General features: G+C 50.5%; 1 protein-coding gene across 1 annotated transcript; it reads right to left on the bottom strand.

Annotated features, from left to right (window-relative positions):
- Nucleotides 1-6162: 6162 nt before the first annotated feature.
- Nucleotides 6163-18175, bottom strand: CIAO3 (cytosolic iron-sulfur assembly component 3). The gene is made up of 11 exons (XM_078857029.1): nt 17941-18175; nt 16046-16141; nt 15024-15167; nt 13618-13750; nt 11737-11871; nt 11171-11289; nt 9633-9762; nt 8725-8800; nt 7882-8022; nt 7110-7267; nt 6163-7022 (listed from the first exon to the last, which is right to left on the bottom strand). Exons 1-11 carry the CDS (start codon nt 18007-18009, stop codon nt 6766-6768), a joined length of 1458 nt encoding a protein of 485 aa, XP_078713155.1. The 5' UTR covers nt 18010-18175; the 3' UTR covers nt 6163-6765.
- Between the last annotated feature and the right edge of the window lie 1461 nt (nt 18176-19636).

Raw genomic sequence — 19636 nt, 5'->3', positions numbered from 1 at the left:
TTGTTTTTTTTATAATTTATCATGTGCCCCAACCTTGCACCGTTCTCTATTATAAAGTTATGGTAACATTTCCTGCAGTTCATATTTACGCCTTTTGTTTCTCCAATCCAATATTTTGAAATATCCTCTCATGTTGGTGTCGAATAACTTTGGCGATAGTTATTCTTTGGATAGTCTGCATGTTGTAAATAACCTAAGACAGTGTCCTGTTCTTCTCCATCGATTCCTAACGTTGCTTTCACCTGTACCTCACCCCGCCACCGTCATGGTAAATGAAATCAGAGTTGTCGGTAGCTTGAGAAGCATGTTGCAGGCTGCACTAGCATGGGGCGGGGGAGGCGGGCGGAATATGTGACCGTATTTCACGCTGGTCAATGCAGGTTGGCGAAGATAACCACCTGACATGAGGAGAGTGCACTTCTCGCATTAAGGTGACTCGGCCAGCGGTGCATGCTCTCTGGAGTTGTATATTCGTGTCGCTAATGTGAATCCCTTGCTGCTTGAACGCGACCCACACCCGGTGCTTTCCGGTAATGGATTGCGCCCCAGTGTCTCCACTCCGTGAGCTTCTGCAGCGTAGAGTAGCGAGAGCAACTGGCAGCTACGGACTGAAAGTGGCAACATTCCCACGCGACCTGGCGTGGATTGTTTCACACACGGCCCGTTTCAGCGGTTCAGTGTTGAACAAATGCGGGATCCACGAACAGAAGACTTGAATCCGAGCTGTCTGTCCACAGTCTTAGTCGACTTATAGCCCTTGAGCCATTGGCCCAAAGATTGCTTATTGGTACCAACCAGTGTGGAAAATGCGAATAATAATTTTTGGAACAATTTTCATTTCGACATTACGAATATGGACGATGACAAGGTCATCGTGGTATCTTTTTTTATATATCTAAGAAAAAAATAATTATGAAAGAGGGTGTCATGGTATGACAGAATATCGTTTTTGGAAGGAAAAAAATATGTGAACCGAAACATGTACAGCTTATAAAAATGTACATATAAGTGAAGCTTTCTGAAAATGGTGGATTACTGTAACTAGTAGCATTTGTCACCCCAAGTGGTACCGGTCAAGTACCTCTGCTCATGGGCTATTAACACACAACTCCAATGTGCATGACTCAGAGGAGGAGAAGAAGGAAGGTTTCGTTGTATTTTACCGTCACTGCGAGCCAGGCCCCAGGTTCCACGTCGCCGGTGCTGTGATAGAGGGCCGTGTTTTTTTTTATCCGTTTCTGGTTCGTGCGTCCTCGCAATTTTTCGTCGCAGAAATTACGGTGCCGGTCGGCACTGCGGTCCGCTATCGGTGCCTCGACGCGGCCGCTCTATCGCCTTGGGAGTTGGCGCCTTATGCCGTCGCCCAGCGCCGCCTCGTCGTTTTATTTGTGTCCCAATCCTCGTGGGATTTGCCGCGGAGTAAGAGTGGAGAGGGGAGGGTCAGCGTCGTGCTCGCGCGTGTGGTTGTGGTGATCGTGTGAGACGGGAGTGGTGAGCGGTTGAAGAGTGATTGGGGGAGCTGGGAGACATTGAGGAGAGGAGAAGGAAGAGCGGAAAGGTGGAGTCTCACATGGTGGGCAGCAAGGTGATGATGATTTGAAAACAGAGGGAATCGATCCTAATTCGTGTCTTAACCGTAAGAGTTTACAACTTTTTACCAAACTGAATCATCGCCCTTCCTCGCACAGTTGATCCAAACTTCACCCAAACTCGAGTCCTAATTCCTAGTTCATACTCCATTAGTATTTATAACAACCTTAAAATTTGTTGACACGAGTCCGATTTGCAAGGGAGACCACGTCCTAGTCCCAACCCTATCCCTAACCCAGCCTTCACCCGAATCCCAGTATTACCCAACAATATCCCTGGCCCAAGCAAATCTTCCTCACCCACAGTAAAAATCGGCAGAGTAAAAAACACGAGAGCGGATTTTTACTTCTGTTAACAAATCTAATGACACAGTGTCACCATGATGCAAACTGTCACTTCAATAAAATAAGGCACATTGTTCTCCAACGCTCCCTGAGTAATTACACACTCCGGCTATTTGTGATTGCAAAAGAGATGTCGATTATATAGTTTCGAGTTGAGCCCGATTACGTCTCCAGGGTGTGCCTGGGAGAAGGCAGGGAGTGATTTTACTCGGTCGTGGATGATATGGCTGGGTAGGGCAGTGGTGTCGCAGCGAATTCAGCGGTTGTGGCTCCTTGATCGTGACTGCGCAAGGGAGCCGTGTGGTTGATTCGTGAGCGGTGTGGCTGGGTCGTAGTGAAGTTGTTGGCGAGTGTTGTGGTTTGAACAGGGTGCACTCCCACGATTTTCCAAGCCACGCCGTCTCCCCCCACCCCTCAGCCTTTCGCAATTAACCTAAACGACTGACACCAAGGTGACGTCTATCCACCACCCCTCACTCGGCTCAACGCGTCGGTGGCGGTATAACTTTTTAGTTCACGTTTGGAGGAGAGCGGGCGGGGGGGGGGGGCAATCGTCGAACACCGACATTGAGCTGATATTGTTTGTGGCCTGATTTCGTCGCTTTTTTTTGTCTGACTTTTCTTGAGAACTTTCCGACACCTCCATCGCCAACATCCGGGAAAATCAGCCCGGGGATCGGGGGTGGGGGGCAACCACGACGCGGCGAGTTTCGGCCGCTTTGTGACGACGCGAATCGAGCCCAGGGTGTCCGGGGGAGCTTGCGTGGGCGCGCTCGAGATCGTGGTCACGGAGGTGGAGGAGGTGGTGGTGGTGGATATTGTATATAATGTACATGTATCATACGCAGATGTCTATCTCTGGATCGTAGAGAGTCTAGTTTTGTATCTGTGACGGCGGCGTGTTGGGCCGATAGTGCGCGACGCGTCCTCCTCTTGTGTCGGCTCCGACAGAAATAAAACTGCCTTGCAGTGCACACGGCTGCGGTGATGTCTGTTAATTGTCTGTCAAAATAGTAATGAGAATGTATTTGTTTAAAGCGCCTTTAGTCGCAAGATCACAACGTGACGTTCACGTGAAAGTGTCAACACTCTGTGAATATAGTAAAATATAAAAGGACCACACGAGACAACGCAATCAGGGTGACCAGATTGCACCAAGGCATTGGGTTCGTACACCACGAGCGAGTTGGGACTGAAGAACAACGACAGTGACCCCCGCCCCCAACCGAGTCACGGACGTGGCTGGTGAGAAGGGGGTTGGTTCCCCATGAGGTGGAGGAGCCTCACGGGAGAAGGGCCCGCGGTTCGCTCTGGCAGCGAAAACATCGAGGCGTGGGTAACGTCGGATGTTTTGACATTGACGTTGAACGCTCGTTTATAAATGTTTTTAAAGCTCTCTGATATACACACAAACTTGTCGGTCTCCAAACGTGATTGCCAGGTATAAGTAGAGTAGAGATGTTTAGAGATACACGTTTTATTAACATTTATTTTACCAGGTAAGGCCCACTGAGCTATTTAGCTATTTTTCAGAAGAGACCTACAAATGATAGCCCAACGAAGTGGTTTATCACGTGGACATTTTAGCAGCAGACATCTAAAGCGCAAGTTGATTCTAAATGTGGATGGAAAAAACCGGAGGACCCGGAAAAAAAATCCACGCGACCACGTGGAGAACATGCAAACTCCAAATATACAAGCGCCTAGGGTCTGGATCAATTCCACGGCCTCCTTCATACCAGGCGAGGGAGTTAACATCTCGCCACCGCGGCCAGATGAAGACGTCAGTGTACCGCTGTTGGTTGCGTGTTGACCCTGCAGCAGCCTTTGGTTATTTATGTTTTCTATTTATTTTACCGTGTATCGATCCCTCCTGCTGCCATAGGCAGGGTGGCTGTGTGGGATTTCTGCTGGGTTTGAGTCCCAGAGACCCAGATACATGCGTTCAAATCTGACAAGATGTTCCTTTTTAATGAAGCTAAATCATTACGCCGAGACGAGCAATTAGTTAATTTTGTTCTAAATCGAAAGCATTACATGTCAATGCTCGCATTGACAATCGCTTAATAACTAGAAGATTTTCACCGCAACCACAGTGGTAACACCTTAGGCACACGTCCAAGGTTGAAATCCAGCTTTTACAATTTTTGTATTATTATGATTTGCATGATGATGTTAGACCACCATTGGAACCTCATTTGCCGGTAAAAAATTGTTTTTTTACCCTTTTATCTGGCAACAAAACTGACACCTTTTTTTTACGAGGAGTCATGTTTGCATAGGCCACAATACCTGCAGTCATAATGCCAAAAGTGCGCCATTTGGCGTCATCTGGTCCAACACCAAGTGAGACTAGGCTCTCAGGAAAGCTGCCTCGGGTGTGGACCAGTCAACTTCAAGGACAGTGCATACATTAAATTTCGATTTAAAGCTTTCGTGACTGCAGGGATTCATCTTCTTGGTTCTTTCGGTAAAGTCACGTAGAAGGGAAGTAATAAAATAATAAAAATAAAACATAATAAAATTTTATTTTATTATGTTTTATTAATAAAAATTTATTTTATTATGTTTTATTTTTATTATTTTATTACTTCCCTTCTACGTGACTTTACCGAAAGAACCAAGAAGATGAGTGCATACATTATCAGAGTTATGTTTTTTTTTGCATTATGACTGCAGGTATTGTGGTCTATGCAAACATGACTCCTCGTAAAAAAGGATGTTAGTTTTGTTGGCAGATAAAAGGGTAAAAAAACAATTATGATGTTAGACCAGTAAACCTTACGCTCTTGAAGAGCTACGTGCGTGCAGTTGCAATCGTGACATCGCCTGATGTCCTCTGCTGAGCCTGGAGAAACGCAGTGGCCTCAGCGAGAGGCCAGCAACGCAAAGTGTCTGGGGATTCGAATCCCACCCACAGCGAGGAGCGAACAATACACGCCACGTTGATGTGCCTATGATGTGGACGTATGAACGTGCGTGCCTCTATAAGCAGGAAAATGTCCTGGAGAGGAGGTACCTTCTAGAACAAGGCACCCAGAGGCAGGATCCCCGGGTCTCGGGTCCAGGTGAAGGTGTCCCTGGGTTCAGGGTTCCTGCACCTGAACTCTCACCCCCGTCAGTGGCTTCCACTGACCCACGGGGAGGTCAACTCCCGCTCACGACCACCACGGGACGCTCACACCCGGAGTCCAACCGGGGAATACCCCGAACCCCGAGTAAACCTCCTCCACCACAGCCTGGTGTCGAACCGAGCGGCAGAGGTCGCAAACGGGTTTTGATTCCTTACCCGTACCCGGCCGCACCAGGGTCGCAAACGGGTACCCGTACCTGGCCGGGTACGGGTAGCCGGGTATCGGGTAGGGTACGGGTATCAGGTACCCGGTTGCGACCTCTGCCGAGCGGCTCCTTGAGCCCGGTGGCTTCAGTGTGGAGTTGAATCTGCGTGGAGCGCCCTCGCCTGGATGCTCTGTGCGGGTTCCCGAGGCTGCGAGGTTAGAATGCACGAAAGTCACTCGATTTTGGACGATTTTTGACCCCCCACCTCTTCGTCACACGACGTCACAAAGTCAGACCCCCCTCAAATATGACGTCACAAAGCTCTGCCCCCCCCCCCCAAAAAAAATAAAACATGCTTCAAATCATCATTAGACCTCCTTTGCCAGTACCAAAATAAATCCTTGTAAAAAGGTTTCAGTTTTGTTGCCAGACCCTCCACTGGCTCAGGGTTTGCATTGGAGATGAACACCACCCCATGCTGTATGGGTGGCAAAGTGATATGCCGTGGTAACACTTGGAAGCCTCAGAAAAACGGGCTTTGGGTTCAGCTTTTCTGTGTGGAGTTTGTACGTTCTCCCCCTGTTTGCACGGGTTTCTTTGTGTGCTCCGGTTTACTCCCAGGGATAGCAAAAAAAACACAAACTGTAACTGGTATTGGCCAAACCCCTACTGGGAAAACTTGGCAGGATCCTCCAAAAAATTACGTTGAGACTTTGTGAGCCTTTCCTGGGTAACAAGCGCAATAATCACAATGTGGCAATGGCGACACGTTCGATGTTTGCACGAAATTAAAACATGTCCTTGTGAATCGATGTGCGAAGAAATTCAAAATCGTGTACAGTCGCACGCTGGCCTCCAATCTTTATTGTACACCGTAAAGTACCAGGAATTGCAATTTCGTGCGTGTATATAGATTTGAAAATTAGACTGTACTAAAGATGCATTCATATTTACATGTCAACCGTCACTAAACGGTTCCATTCAGCTCACAAGCCGCTCGCGCACGCCGGTCCACCTCCTTCCGTCACTGCGAGCCGTATCGCCGCTCCCCACAACCACCCTCAACCCCCGACCTACCAGTGTCACTCAGCTACCCAACACGGCGCAGACTCCACTGCACGTGGTGCTCGACACAGCACCTCGTGCAGTGGCATCTGCAGTTCGTGTAACAAAGTTCAAGGGTGACTCGCACCCTCTCGCACCCCACCATAGAGACTCGAGGCCTCTCTAGCACTCGTGAGTTGACGGGCTCTACCCCCTCCAACCCAGCTTAAATAGACGCTCCAAGCCTGGGGTTGTTTCATTCAGACTCTGTCTTCTCGACAGACCTATTCTTCACCTGAGGACGGCGTTGTGGCCGAAACGTCGTGAGAATTATTTTATTATGTTTTATTTTTATTATTTTATTATTTCCATTCTACGTGACTTTACCGAAAGAACCAAGAAGATCATTCGGATTAGCGATTGGCGAGCGGGCAGGCTTGCGGGCAGGCCGGCGGGCAGGCAGGCGGGCGGGCGGGCGGGCGGGCAGGTGGGCGCGCGACCACGCTGGCTACCACTTGAGGTTGAGCGAGCTGGCCGGCTTCTCGAGAGCGTGGTAGGATGTGTGCAGCGCCGCCTTGGCGCGCTCGCTGCCCTCGTCCCCCAGCCACTCGCGGTAGAGTCTCGTGACGGCGCCGTCGCCGGAACCCGGCGGCACAGGCGCGGCGCTGGAGTACGCCTCTTCCACGCGCCGCAGCAGCTCCTCCGCCGCCACCCCACCGGCCTGTACCCCCTTCGTGCGCACCTGGCCCCCGCCGTTCAAGCAGCCTGCAAGGGGGCAGCCGAGGTCGGAGGTCAACGTGAAGGTTAGGGAGAGAGGCCGGAGGGTGAGGGGCGAGAGTTCGGGGGTCGTACCAGAGGGGCAGGCCATGACCTCGACGTAGTCGTAGGGGGACTTGGCGCGTTTGAGCCGCTGCACCAGGTTCTGGATGTTTCGGAAACCGTAGGCGGCGGCGAAACGGAGGAGGACACGGCCGTCGCTCTCCAGCAGCACCTCCCGCAGATCCTTGTTCCTGTACCGCAGGTGAGGGGTCACGAAGCGGGTCAGGAGAGAGACGAGTGACCAGTGGGGATGCACGAGTGTGGAGTCAGGAGACCTGAGAGTGGGGTCAGACGTGTACAAACAGACACACACAAATATCTACACACACACACGTAGACACGTACACACACTCACCGTTGTTAAGACACAAGCATAGACAACAACAATAATAAATTCTAACTTAATCATAGTGACGTACTTGGGTAAGCACACGTGCACATACACAGACGTACATGCGGACGCACACAATAAGACAAAGATCCCTAATGTAGCCTTGAGAATAACACCTATGAAGACCGGCATGGCATACGAGGGGTGAGTGGGCAACACCACGCCTGGCTGCCTTTGTCTCCCCAGTGCTGATGTTTACACACCACACCAGATACTCATTTGAGGCCGAGTCTACCTACGGGAGGGGCCAGGGCCAGTTCAAATATTGTCACTGGTGTTGGCCACGAGCGCAGATGGAACTCGGATTGCTGGGTTCGTAGCACAGCGTGCTAACCATTGCAACACCACTCCTCAGAACATACGCACGCACGGAGACACAAATACATCGACACACGCGCACGGACACGCGCTCACCGCAGGGTCCTGTAGGTGATGTCGGTGACGGTTGCTCCGAACAGCTCCTGGGCGGCGTGGCGGAACACGTGCTCCAGGTAGCCCCCCGAGCCTCCCCCACCGTGGCCCAGCACGGCCCCTCCCTCATCCACGAGGCTCAGCCTGCACGGACGTGCACACGCACGGACGCACGCACACGTCAACAAAGATAAAGGCAAAGATCCCCCGTATAGCCTGTAACAGACTGTTGAGGCAAGTGCCGTTGCGAGGACCTATGAAGGCTGGCACGGCACACAAGGGGTGGCTGGCCAGCACCACGCCCGCCCGCATGTCTCCCCAGTGGCGATGTTGACACATCGCACCAGGTACGCATTTGAGGCTGAGTCCACCTAGGGGATGCCCAAGACCAGTTCAGATAATCATCACTGGTGTTGGCCGTGAGCAGGAATCGAACTCGAGTAGCTGGGTTCGTAGCGCAGCATACTAACCGCTGCACGACCGCTCCGCACATGTGTATGTGCACGTGTGTACCTACACCTGGGGAGCGGTGGTGCAGCAGCAAGCGCAGTGCGCTATGAACCCGGCGATCCGATTCCCGCTCATGACTACTAACAGAGGCAGCGAATATCTTCTCCGAGGTTGGCTCAGTCTTAGCTGAGTAACCTGGTGTGGTGTGTAAACATCAGCACTGGGAAGACAAAGGCAGCTGGGCATGGTGCTGGCTTTCCACCCCCTCCTGTTCTGTGCTGGCCTTCATAGGCGCTACTCGTAAACCGCACTTGCCCAAGCAGTCTGTTAAAGGTAGACTGGGGATCTTTGTACACGTGTGTAGGTGTACTGTGTGTGCACATTACCAACACTCACTCCGTGTCTAGAGGCGCGGGTTCGGCTTCACGCAGAGAGACTCCCACCTCATCCTCCAGCAAACGCACCACCTCCTCTGCAACGACACCACAAAGGGTCCCCACTGTAGCGTTAACAGACTGTTGGGGCAAGTACTGTTAGCGAGCTCCTTTGAAGGCCAACACGGAACACGAGGAGGTGGTGTGGCGGCCAGCACCATGCCCGACCGCCTTTGTCGATAATGTTTACGCACCTTAACAGGCACTAAATTATTTAAGGCTGAGTCGACCTAGGTGAGGAACAGGCCCGGTTGCGAAATCAATCGCCACCGATATTCAGTCAGACATGCAACATGTGCTCACACATGCATCATCACCATCAGTCAGTGGGGTAAGAGGTCTTGACTTCGGGGGAAAAGATCGAGGTGATTAGAGGTGAGAGGCAAGGGGTTAGGGGGTGAGAGGCAAGGGGTTAGAAGTGAGAGGCAAGGGGTTAGAGGTGAGAGGCAAGGGGTTAGGGGGTGAGAGGCAAGGGGTTAGAAGTGAGAGGCAAGGGGTTAGAGGTGAGAGGCAAGGGGTTAGGGGTGAGAGGCAAGGGGTTAGGGGGTGAGAGGCAAGGGGTTAGAAGTGAGAGGCAAGGGGTTAGGGGGTGAGAGGCAAGGGGTTAGGGGTGAGAGGCAAGGGGTTAGTGGGTGAGAGGCAAGGGGTTAGGGGTGAGAGGCAAGGGGTTAGAGGTGAGAGGCAAGGGGTTAGGGGTGAGAGGCAAGGGGTTAGGAAGTGAGAGGCAAGGGGTTAGAGGTGAGAGGCAAGGGGTTAGGAGGTGAGAAGCAAGGGGTTAGAGGTGAGAGGCAAGGGGTTAGTGGGTGAGAGGCAAGGGGTTAGGGGTGAGAAGCAAGGGGAAAGTGGTTAGAGGTTGGGGGTCATCCCTACCGGACGTGATGACGCAATCGACCTCCCTGGTGTCGAACTCCCGCAGGTGGAAGTCCTCGCGCGACGCCTCCAGCTTCTTGTCGTAGCACGGCATCACGGTCACATGGTACACGTGGCCAGGTGCACAGCCCTGCCGCCACCGCAACGCACGCCACACAAACACACAACACGCACGACAATATACAACAATCAAACACACAAAATGCACGAGAATACACAACATGCAAACACACAGGCAAAACAACACACATGACAACACAACACGCACAGCACGCTCTGTGTCGGCATAACCCTGTCTCTGTGTTCCCACGTCTCCTTGTCCGTGTCCCCATGACCCCATGTCCCCATGACCCTACGGGCACCGCGGTTGTGAGATGTTAACTACCTCGCCTGGTATACAGAAGATCGTGGGTTCGATCTCGACCCCGACGCCTGTGTACTTTGAGTTTGTATGGATGTATGCTGAACTTCTTTCGCTCTGTACCTAGCCAACCATGCTAATCGGAGGTGCGGAGTTTGCATGTTCTCCCCGCGGTCGCGTGGATTTTTGTCAGGGTCCTCTCGTTTTCCCTCCACAATTAGAAACATGCGGTTGGAGTATTTGGTTGCTTTCAATTTCCACATGATAAGCCACCTCGGTGAGCTATCATTCGTGGCCAGGCCGCTTCTGAAAAAGTGCTACAGTAGACCCTGGTTAATTCGACACATATGGGGCTCTGGCCTTGCCGAATTATCCAATATTCCGAATTATGTACAACGGTAACCCCCAGTGCCTCCTGCCCCAATACAAATACAATCACACCCATTATACTTCAGTCCCTTTCTATTACTTCTTGATGTGGGTGTAGACGACATTTCTGAGAGAGTTGGCTTGCACAGATTGCACAAACAAGGTACAGTCTAAAGCGACGGGTCTGCACCGACGCTCACCACACTCACCACACCCACCACACTCACCACACTCATCACACTCATCACACTCACCACACTCACCACACTCACCACACTCATCACGCTCGCCACGCCCACCACACTCACCACACCCACCACACTCACCACACTCATCACACTCACCACACTCACCACACTCACTACGCTCACCACGCTCATCACGCTCACCACGCTCACCACGCTCACCACACTCACCACGCTCACCACACTCACTACACTCACCACACTCACTACACTCACCACACTCACCACACCCACCACACTCACCACACTCATCACGCTCGCCACGCGCGCCGCCACCAGACCGAGTCGTTGTTTTGGTCGTGGCTCGCGGCATCGCTGCACGTGCGTGCCAAAATTGGACCATTTGGTACAGCAATTCGGCTCATGGCGAATTACTAACATAGAGTATATGCCGAAAGCGCAGCCGTGCCAAATTATCCCCAATTACGAATTTTCAAATACAGAAATAACAAGGTTTTACTGTATTTAGCTCAGTGGGCCTTGTCCGGTAAAATACAAAATAGTTTTAGTTTAGTTTATGTCCCTGTGTCCCCGTGTGTCCGTTGTTTGTGGGGCAGCCTCACTTGCTGCCGGGCAATATGGTCCTTGACGAGGGAGCCCATGACCTGCTGTGGTGACCGCACAGTGCTGATGAATGGTAACACCGTCGAACCCAGCGTCTTCTCTGCATAGCAAATCCACCCTGTGGCAAGGGAACGCGTACCGCACGATAGGACACCCTCCATTGCAATGTATAGCTCGTGATATCACACCCTCATCGGTACACGCTACAACGTGGACAGCCGAAGAGGGGGAGAGTAAGGGGAAAGTGTCGGCAAAGTGGTCAGGTCAAGCCAATTTTGTTTTTGTTAACATGTGGCGCCTTTTTCTAGCAAAAATCTGCCACTCAAAGCGCCATCACATTAATACTCAATATAACATTCTAAACAATGATCAAAAAAATATATTTACATACCAATCTAGACTTGTTTAAAATGGAAGATAAAAGCAAGTTGGGGCTGTGAGTTAGCTGTTGTCAGGAGAGACGAGGAGGCATTGCGGTAAGAGGGGCAGGGCTGGTGGAGCAATAGGGAGCGCGGGGCAGGGGAGGCCTCGGAGCCGTGAGGGCAGGGCAAGGGCAGGAGCGCACCTGGGCAGGCGGACGCGAGCATGGGCAGCGCTGCGGGGTCGCTGTCGCGGCGACGGAACCGCTCCACAAACTCGCGGCCACTCTCCAGGAGGCTGAAGTCACGCGAGAACGTTGTGTCGTACACACGGTGGACGCCTACCGGCAGGAGGATGTAGGGGGGCGAGGGGGGGGGGAGACAATGCAGGGTCTCGGTGACCATTGCTGCTGTGACCCCACTCCCCATCCCCCCCGGGAGTCCTCGCTTTGAATACTGGAGGTGAGCGGGTGCTGACACGGCACTCGCATGCGGACACACCAGCCGCAGCTTTTTGTCAGCTGCCCAGCCTCTTATAAAAATGTATTATTTAACGTTTCCTTGGAAACGCACGACCAAGGGATTCGTATGTTAGTGAAGTCATCACCTCATCACCTAATTAACACTCCCGATGAAAGAACCGACCGCTTATCCGGTGCGGGCTTCTGGTTTGGGTCGGCGTTCGGGTGAGGGCTGGAAACCCGACCTTGCCGCGCCCGCAGTTTCAAAACGAAGTCCATTGCCAGGGTCAGACAAACTATGTAAACCTCGTCGCCGAACGGTGCGCGAGGTCACCGCGTCACACGAGCAAGGCCAGGGCTACGATTAGGGGCCAGGTGGTGAACCAACTGCCCCAAGCGGGGCTCAGCCTCTCTAATCGGTGAACTTTGGGGGATAACGGGGGCGAGATGCCAATAAGACGAGCATCTCTCTTTTTGCAGGTGAAACTCGGGATGCAGACGGAAGAACAAATGAACCTCATGGCGGTACCCCGAGGTACCATAGTACCCCGAGGTACCATAGTACCCCGGCTCTCGCACAATGTCCGTGATGCAGTCGTTTTTAGTCTGTTGATGGTCGGCGATGCGGCAATCGACTCATCTCGACGAGCTGTACACGATGCACTATGGCGCATACGAGCGTTCAGGGTTTCAGTGCGATCGTCCTCGCTGGGTTTCGGATTGATTGGTACCCCAGTCGCAGAGTTAAGTACACCCCTGGAAAAAATTGTGTCCAGAAATAAAGTATTTAATTGCCTCGGCCATTTTGTATTATTGGTATCCCGGGGTACCGCCATAAGGATCAAATGTACAACGCGACTACAGATCGGTACAAAATTACAATAAAAAAAAAAAGTGACGAGTGTTAAAATCAAGCGCAAATAAATATTTGAAAAATAATGTACGCAAGACAAAATCTCTTGCATACGACGCAGAAAAACGTTTTCAACAAATTGTGTATTGACACACACAGTAGAACTCCGGTTATCTGGGGTAATGTGTAGAACACCTACCCCGGATCCAGTTATCCGTGGTAGTTATCCGGGGTTTCACTTGGTTACCTTGGGTTTGGACCCCGGATAAACCTGGATAATTGGAGTTCTCACTCGTATAACTCCTGCGGCCGGACAATTGGAAGAGTGAGCTGTGCGTCGCTCATCTCGGATAACCAAAACCCCAGATAACTGGACCTTGAACCTCGGAGACAGGATTTCTCCTGTACTTATTACTCGGTGTAAAGGAATTGACTGCCATGTGATGAACTTCTCTCCACCAGGGCACGTGGGATAGTGCGGTGCTCCAAATGCTGACAAGAGGTAACGCGATTGGATCTCAGAAGGAGTTCTGTGATATCTCCTTTCTTAAACCATTCTCCAACTCGGGGTGACGGGTTGCTCTCCAAGAGTTCTGAATGAATATTCAAAGGCTCATCAACTCTGTAGCCGTGATCTTGTTGAAAGGGGGAGGTGGGGGAGGGGGCATGCAAAAAACCTAGGAGGGCACGAGGCAGTCAATATGAAACAAACTTTTAAAATAAAACATCACTACGAAGCCAAGGTGATTGGCAAGCATTGTGCGTTTGAGTACCCAGTGCCTTGAGGGCCCCAGTGAGGCGGGAGGCCGTCTCCTGGAGGCCCAGGGCATAGTGCACGGCCAGGGAGGCGCGCGCCTGTGGGGAAACGGAGACCACCACGAGGCGGCGAGACGCCTCTCCAAGGGCCTACGCACACAAGCGCACACACGCGCACACACACACACACAGACGCAAACACATGAGCACACGGTGGGATTGCCACCTTTTAATTGAACAAAACGTGGATAAAGATCATGCAGAAGTGATTTACTTCAGATACATGAATCCTGGCATATAGGTATTTGTGACAATGGCGTCAATGCAGTGGAGATACGATGATTGTGAAATAGGCACTGTCCAAACTGATTACCAGAATCAGAACCAGAATCAGAAACGGTTTTAATCGCCATGTAAGTTTGCACAGACAAGGAATTCACTATGGCAGGACGGTGCATACATTTAACATATAGGAATCTTAAAAAACTTATATAAAAGGTATACACTCTAACTATACTAATGTTACAAAGTACAACTAATACTAGGGGGCTAAAATCTGTAAAATTATGAATAAGTAGACCATATAAAATGTGAAATGTAAGATGTGAATTAACCGTAATAAACAATCTTAAAATACAAAAATACAAATAAGATTACACGTTGTAAGTATGGAAAGGTGTAATTATGTAGGTAAAATGTTATAGTAAGTGTAAAAGTCATTTTAAGTGTAAAAGTCATTTTAAGCCCTTGGCCTTGTTGAAGAGGCCAACAGTGGATGCGGGTGGATGTGTGTGTACGTGTGGGGTTGAAACGGGGAAGGCAGGAGTTTTCGTTTTCGGGAAACTCGATGAATGTGTCCCATCAGCGTGTCGCAACTCCAGTCCTCGTGACCAGACACATCTGTCATTTCGCCACGACCGATATTATCTGTTCGTATGAAAAATGGAGCCACTGCTCCCACATGGTGATAATGACAAGCCGTGCCGTGGGGAGCTCCCGAGAACTGCGCGAGTGGTGTTGCGGTAGTGCAGCAGTTAGCGCGTTGCGCTACAAGCGCGGCGACCCGAGTTCGATTCCCACTCATGGCCAACAACAGTGACGATTATGTGAACCGGTGCTGGGCCTCCCCAAGGTCGACTCTGCCTCGAATGAGTACTGGGGTGCGGTGTGTGTAAACATCATCACTAAGGGAGACAAAGGCGGCCAGGCGTGGTGCTGGCCACCCACCCCCTTCGTGTGCTGTGCCGGTCTTCATAGGTGCTCGCTAACAGCACTTGCCCCAACAGTCTGTTAAAGGCTATACGGGAGATCTTTGTTTTGGGTGTTGCGGTGCACGTGGTCAGGCCCCGAGGCAGGAAGGGCCGGTGGATCTCGCAGATGACCCCACTCCTTGCCTCTCACTCACCTCTCACCTACAGCTCACCTGGTTTTCTTGGAGCACGCGGAGCATCTCGACGTGGCTCTGCTGCTGGATGAGGACGCTCTCGGCCGTAGTGACGCAGCCGCTGCACGCCAGGCAGTCGTCCAGTGTGATGCTCGCCTTCTGCAGTGGCCGCGTCGTCCCATGCTGCGTGCGCGTGACCGGCGTCGGGATAAAAATGAAGATGGTGCCACCCGAACAAACCAAACGGCTCTTGTCGTTGACCAAAACGGCTCACTGACGGATTGATCTAAACATCACAACGTGGGTGCAGGGCCCTCGCAGGAGGTCGCAGGTTTGATCCCGACCCTGACGCCTGTCTATTTGGAGTTTGCATGTCTCTCTTTCCATGGTCGAGTGGATTTTTCTCCGCGTCCTCCGGTCTTTCCCTCCACATTTAGAGTATTTGGCTGCTATAGATTTCCACACGATAAGCCACTTCTCATTGGGCAATCATTTATGGCCAGGTCTCTTTTGAAAAAGAGCGATATAGCTCAGTGGGCCTGGTAAAATAAAAAATACAGTAGACTCTCGATTATCCACGCTAATGATGGCGAGGACGACCGCGGATAAATCTAAATTATCGCTGATCCAAAAATGTATATTTTCCATGGATTTCTATACCGAAAACCACTAATATAGGTATAAATTATGTTTAAGTTAAGAAAATTGAGAACGGATACTAACAATCGACCAATCGATGCGCGTGTTCAGTGATAATACTTTCCTGCTCCGACACAAAGAAGGCTACAAAGCGGATAGCAGAGCCACGCCAACAAAAAAAAATTACACTATGCCCACTGTTGTAAAGATATGCAACTACTGTACTGCAGAGGCGATCACGTGGATTTCGGATTAACCGGAGCCCATATTTGTTTGGTTTAAGCACGTGACTTGTAATACATATTTAAAAGAATAACAATGTGTCACTGTTTTTAGACGATTAATTTTGGCAAATCCGATAAAGCGCACATGGATAATCGAGAATCTACTGTCGTTGAGTGATTAGTTTAGATGGGTCTCACCTCGTCCGTCTCCATGAGGGCCCCATCCTCCTCCACGGTGATCTTCCCCAGGGTGCGTCCCGGCGTTTTCTCCACCACCACGGGCTTCACGCACTCCTGTCGGTGAGCGGCACGAGAGACATTGGTGAGGTGAGGTGCGAGATTGGTGAGGGGAGGCATGAGATTGGTGAGGGAAGGCGTGAGAGCTGTGTGAAATTGGAGATTGGAAGCTTGAGATTGGTGAGGGGAGGCATGAGAGGGGCGTGATATTGGTGAGGAGAGGCGTGAGATGAGGTTCCAGCACCGTACATCGGACCTGGGGTCAATTATAATTGCAATTACAGAAACACTGTCCGCTCAAAATTTCAAAGTACAGCCACACTGTAACTGCAATTAATCACGAAATACACAAAAACGCAGCTGTCAATCCCTTACCGGTACCTACCTTATCACAGACCAATTCAGACCTTATTGGTCACCCCGTGCCCTGAAAAATCTCAACGTTCATCCTGCAAAGTCCCATCACAAGGTGGGACTGCTGCTACCCCCTCACCCCCATGTCACTGCTACCGCTGTCACTCCGCTTGTTCCACGCGGTACTTCGTCCAGCCGCTCGACAGACATCGTTATTGATTATAAGTTCATTATTTAGCCTGTGCCGCATTTGGATGATTTGGGCGCTGTGTGCCGCAGATAAGCCTGAAAACTCAATTGGACCTGAAAACTCAATTTCCCTGTACGAGAATACGGGATAAACCGTACGAGTTGACACTGGCCAGCGACAATCAGGCGATAAGAGGGGACAAGGTGGGGTAGGTGGTGTGGAGATCTGATCACGACAGCGAGTGTTGAGAGCACTGAGAGCATGAGACAACAAGGTGATTTGCGCGAGGCTTGGGAGCTGCTCATGAGGTTGAAAACCCAAGTCCCCTTCTTCCTCCCGATGTCCCAAACCTATCTTCCTCCTCCACGCTCTTCCCTCCTACACCTCAAGTTTGCAGGGCCCCAATTAATTATCCAATAGGTCACAGTGGGCAATGTGCCTAGGGGTCTACGAAAACTAAAGGGGGGAAATGTGACCGTGTTTTTTGTTTTTTTGTTGAATTTGTTCATCGATGAAAATGAACGGCGACCTTATAAAACCGCGTCATGCAATATAATCATCGCAAAAAAAATAGTTTAAGACATTTTCGCTTTCAAATTTGGTTTTAGGCTTACCTAGGTTTTAATTTGCTTCAATAATTGCAAATAAAATCTTACTTATCTTGCAGCACACAGCGCGCAAACCATCGAATTGGGGCACAGACTAAATCATGAACTTATCATCAATAACGACGTCTGTCCCCTTTATTACACGCTTTCTTTTAACTCACTCTGTTGTTGTTGTATCCTCAAATCTTGTAACTTAATTTTAACCCACTTCCCAACGTGGTATCGACTGCAAACTTGGTATACTTATGTCATACTGATGACAATACCATATTCTATCATAAAAGATCAATATTTGTAAACATTATTTTTTATTTTTTTATTTAAAGCTTTCGTGACTGCAGGGATTCATATTCTTGGTTCTTTCGGTAAAGTCACGTAGAAGGGAAATAATAAAATAATATTAAACAATAAAAAGTATTACGACGTTTCGACTGCAACACAATCATCATCATGCGTGAAATCCACAGCAATCATTTTTGTATTGTTTTATATTTGTATTATTGCCCACGTTATGGCAAGCTTCGGGGCCACTTCCTGGGGTCGTGGAGTTCTGCCATTACTCGTACGGTACATTTCATAAAAGCGTGTTTTTTAAAAGTTTGTTTAAATATCACTTATTTGCTTAAATTAACTCTCCAATGTATGCATCGGGCGTCATCCGCATCTTACTGCCGCGGTTTGTCTGCTGGGTGCCTCGCTCCGACCTGAGACGGAGCGATGAAGTCGTCGAGGTCTGTGAGTCGCAGCACTCCACTCCACCCGGCAGCTGCCATGGGTCCCCCCGCCGCCCTTGGTGCCCGGCACCCCCCTGGTGTCTCCTGCTCTGCTCCCTCGCTCCCTGTGCCCCCCGATCGATGTCGTCTGCGTCTCCCGCTTGCCGTCCTTCACTCCGAACGGGGCCCGTGCGTTCGGTCGCCGGCAGATGCCGTCACGGATTCTGATGACCAGCAGCAGCAGCAGCCACTTCGAGTTCACTGAGGCCCTCTGCTGGCGGATACATTGCCTACACGCAGAGCTCACACAGGGCACCCCACCCCAACCCATCCCAGCCCACCCCCACCCATCCCAGCCCACCCCCACCCATCCCAGCCCAGCCCCACCTAGCCCAGCCCACCCCCACCCATCCCAGCCCACCCCCACCCATCCTAGCCCACCCCCACCCATCCCAGCCCACCCCCACCCATCCTAGCCCAACCCCACCCATCCCAGCCCACCCCTACCCATCATAGCCCACCCATCCCAGCCCAGCTCACCCCCACCCATCCCAGCCCACCCCCACCCATCCCATCCCAGCCCACCCCCACCGATCCAAGCCCACCCCCACCCATCCCAACCCACCCCCACCCATCCCAGCCCACCCCCACCCATCCTAGCCCACCCCCACCCATCCCAGCCCACCCATCACACCCCCATACCACCCTCATACCCCCCCCCATCCCACGCCCCTCCATGAGAATGACAGAATCAGAATCCGATGAGCTGTAAAGAAATGTTTTTCTCTCTCTCACAGATGTCCGGTAGTGGCACGGGGTCAGAAAGTTCCAACAAACAATACCAACAACACGATAGAAGTGCAACGTACATTAGAGGCAAAGCAGATCACTAAAATAATAAAAGTACATTTTCTTTTACCAGCTTTTAGCTTTTTACAAGATATTCGCTTCTTTTGTAGAAGCGACCTGACCACAAATGATAGCTCAACGAAGTAGCTTATCACGTGGAAATGTATAGCAAGTCGAATAATAGAAATAATTACACAGTTGCCACAGAGTTCATACGGGACCCATTGGGCTCAGAAAGTCAACAGACGGCCCACACACGGCCAACGTGAGAGGGCCGCATTGCACGGTCTAATTACAATATATTAACGGCTGGAGTCAAATTAAAGCCACATTAATAGCAACATGCATGCGTTGGTGAATGTTTACAATTTTGTCTTGATTTTTGGTAAAAATGCTGTGGTAATGTTGGGGGGTTTTTTTCTCTTCAGAATGACTACAGCAAAATATGTCCCTAAGGGTGTCTCATTCATCAGAGGGGGGAAATTCTTCCAAAAAAGAACAGACCCAACATCATCACAATGCACGATTGTGCTGGATGTCTTTGGACTCACAGAAGCGTTCATGCATAAATGACAATTATCATGTAATATCTGCTTCTGTTATACAAAGTAGTTCTCATTTTATCAACCCCCTGAGGATAAAGAGTCAATTCTGATCCCAGGGAGGTCGTTATATTTTCAACTAATCAAAGGAAATTATTAAATTAACAGGGCAACCTTATCAAGGCAAGGGATGTCCTGTTGAACAAATTAACTGCCATTCAGAGTGCTTAATGTAAGATTTTAAAGATTATATTACTGACCACTACATTATGAATATAACTCATACAGGTTACAGC

Source organism: Lampetra fluviatilis, chromosome 5 (genome assembly GCF_964198595.1).
Source record: "Lampetra fluviatilis chromosome 5, kcLamFluv1.1, whole genome shotgun sequence".
Taxonomy (NCBI): domain Eukaryota; kingdom Metazoa; phylum Chordata; class Hyperoartia; order Petromyzontiformes; family Petromyzontidae; genus Lampetra; species Lampetra fluviatilis.
Note: the sequence above shows the minus strand (reverse complement) of the source record. Positions and strands in the feature narration are given on the sequence as shown.

Coding starts and splice junctions, on each gene's coding strand:
- CIAO3 (XM_078857029.1), bottom strand. CDS start 18,009: ATGGCAGCTGCCGGGTGGAGTGGAGTGCTGCGACTCACAGACCTCGAC. Junction 15,168..16,045: donor CCCTCATGGAGACGGACGAG/GTGAGACCCATC, acceptor ACGCGCACGCAG/CATGGGACGACGCGGCCACT. Junction 8,023..8,724: donor CCCGCGCCTCTAGACACGGA/GTGAGTGTTGGT, acceptor ACGTCCGTGCAG/GCTGAGCCTCGTGGATGAGG.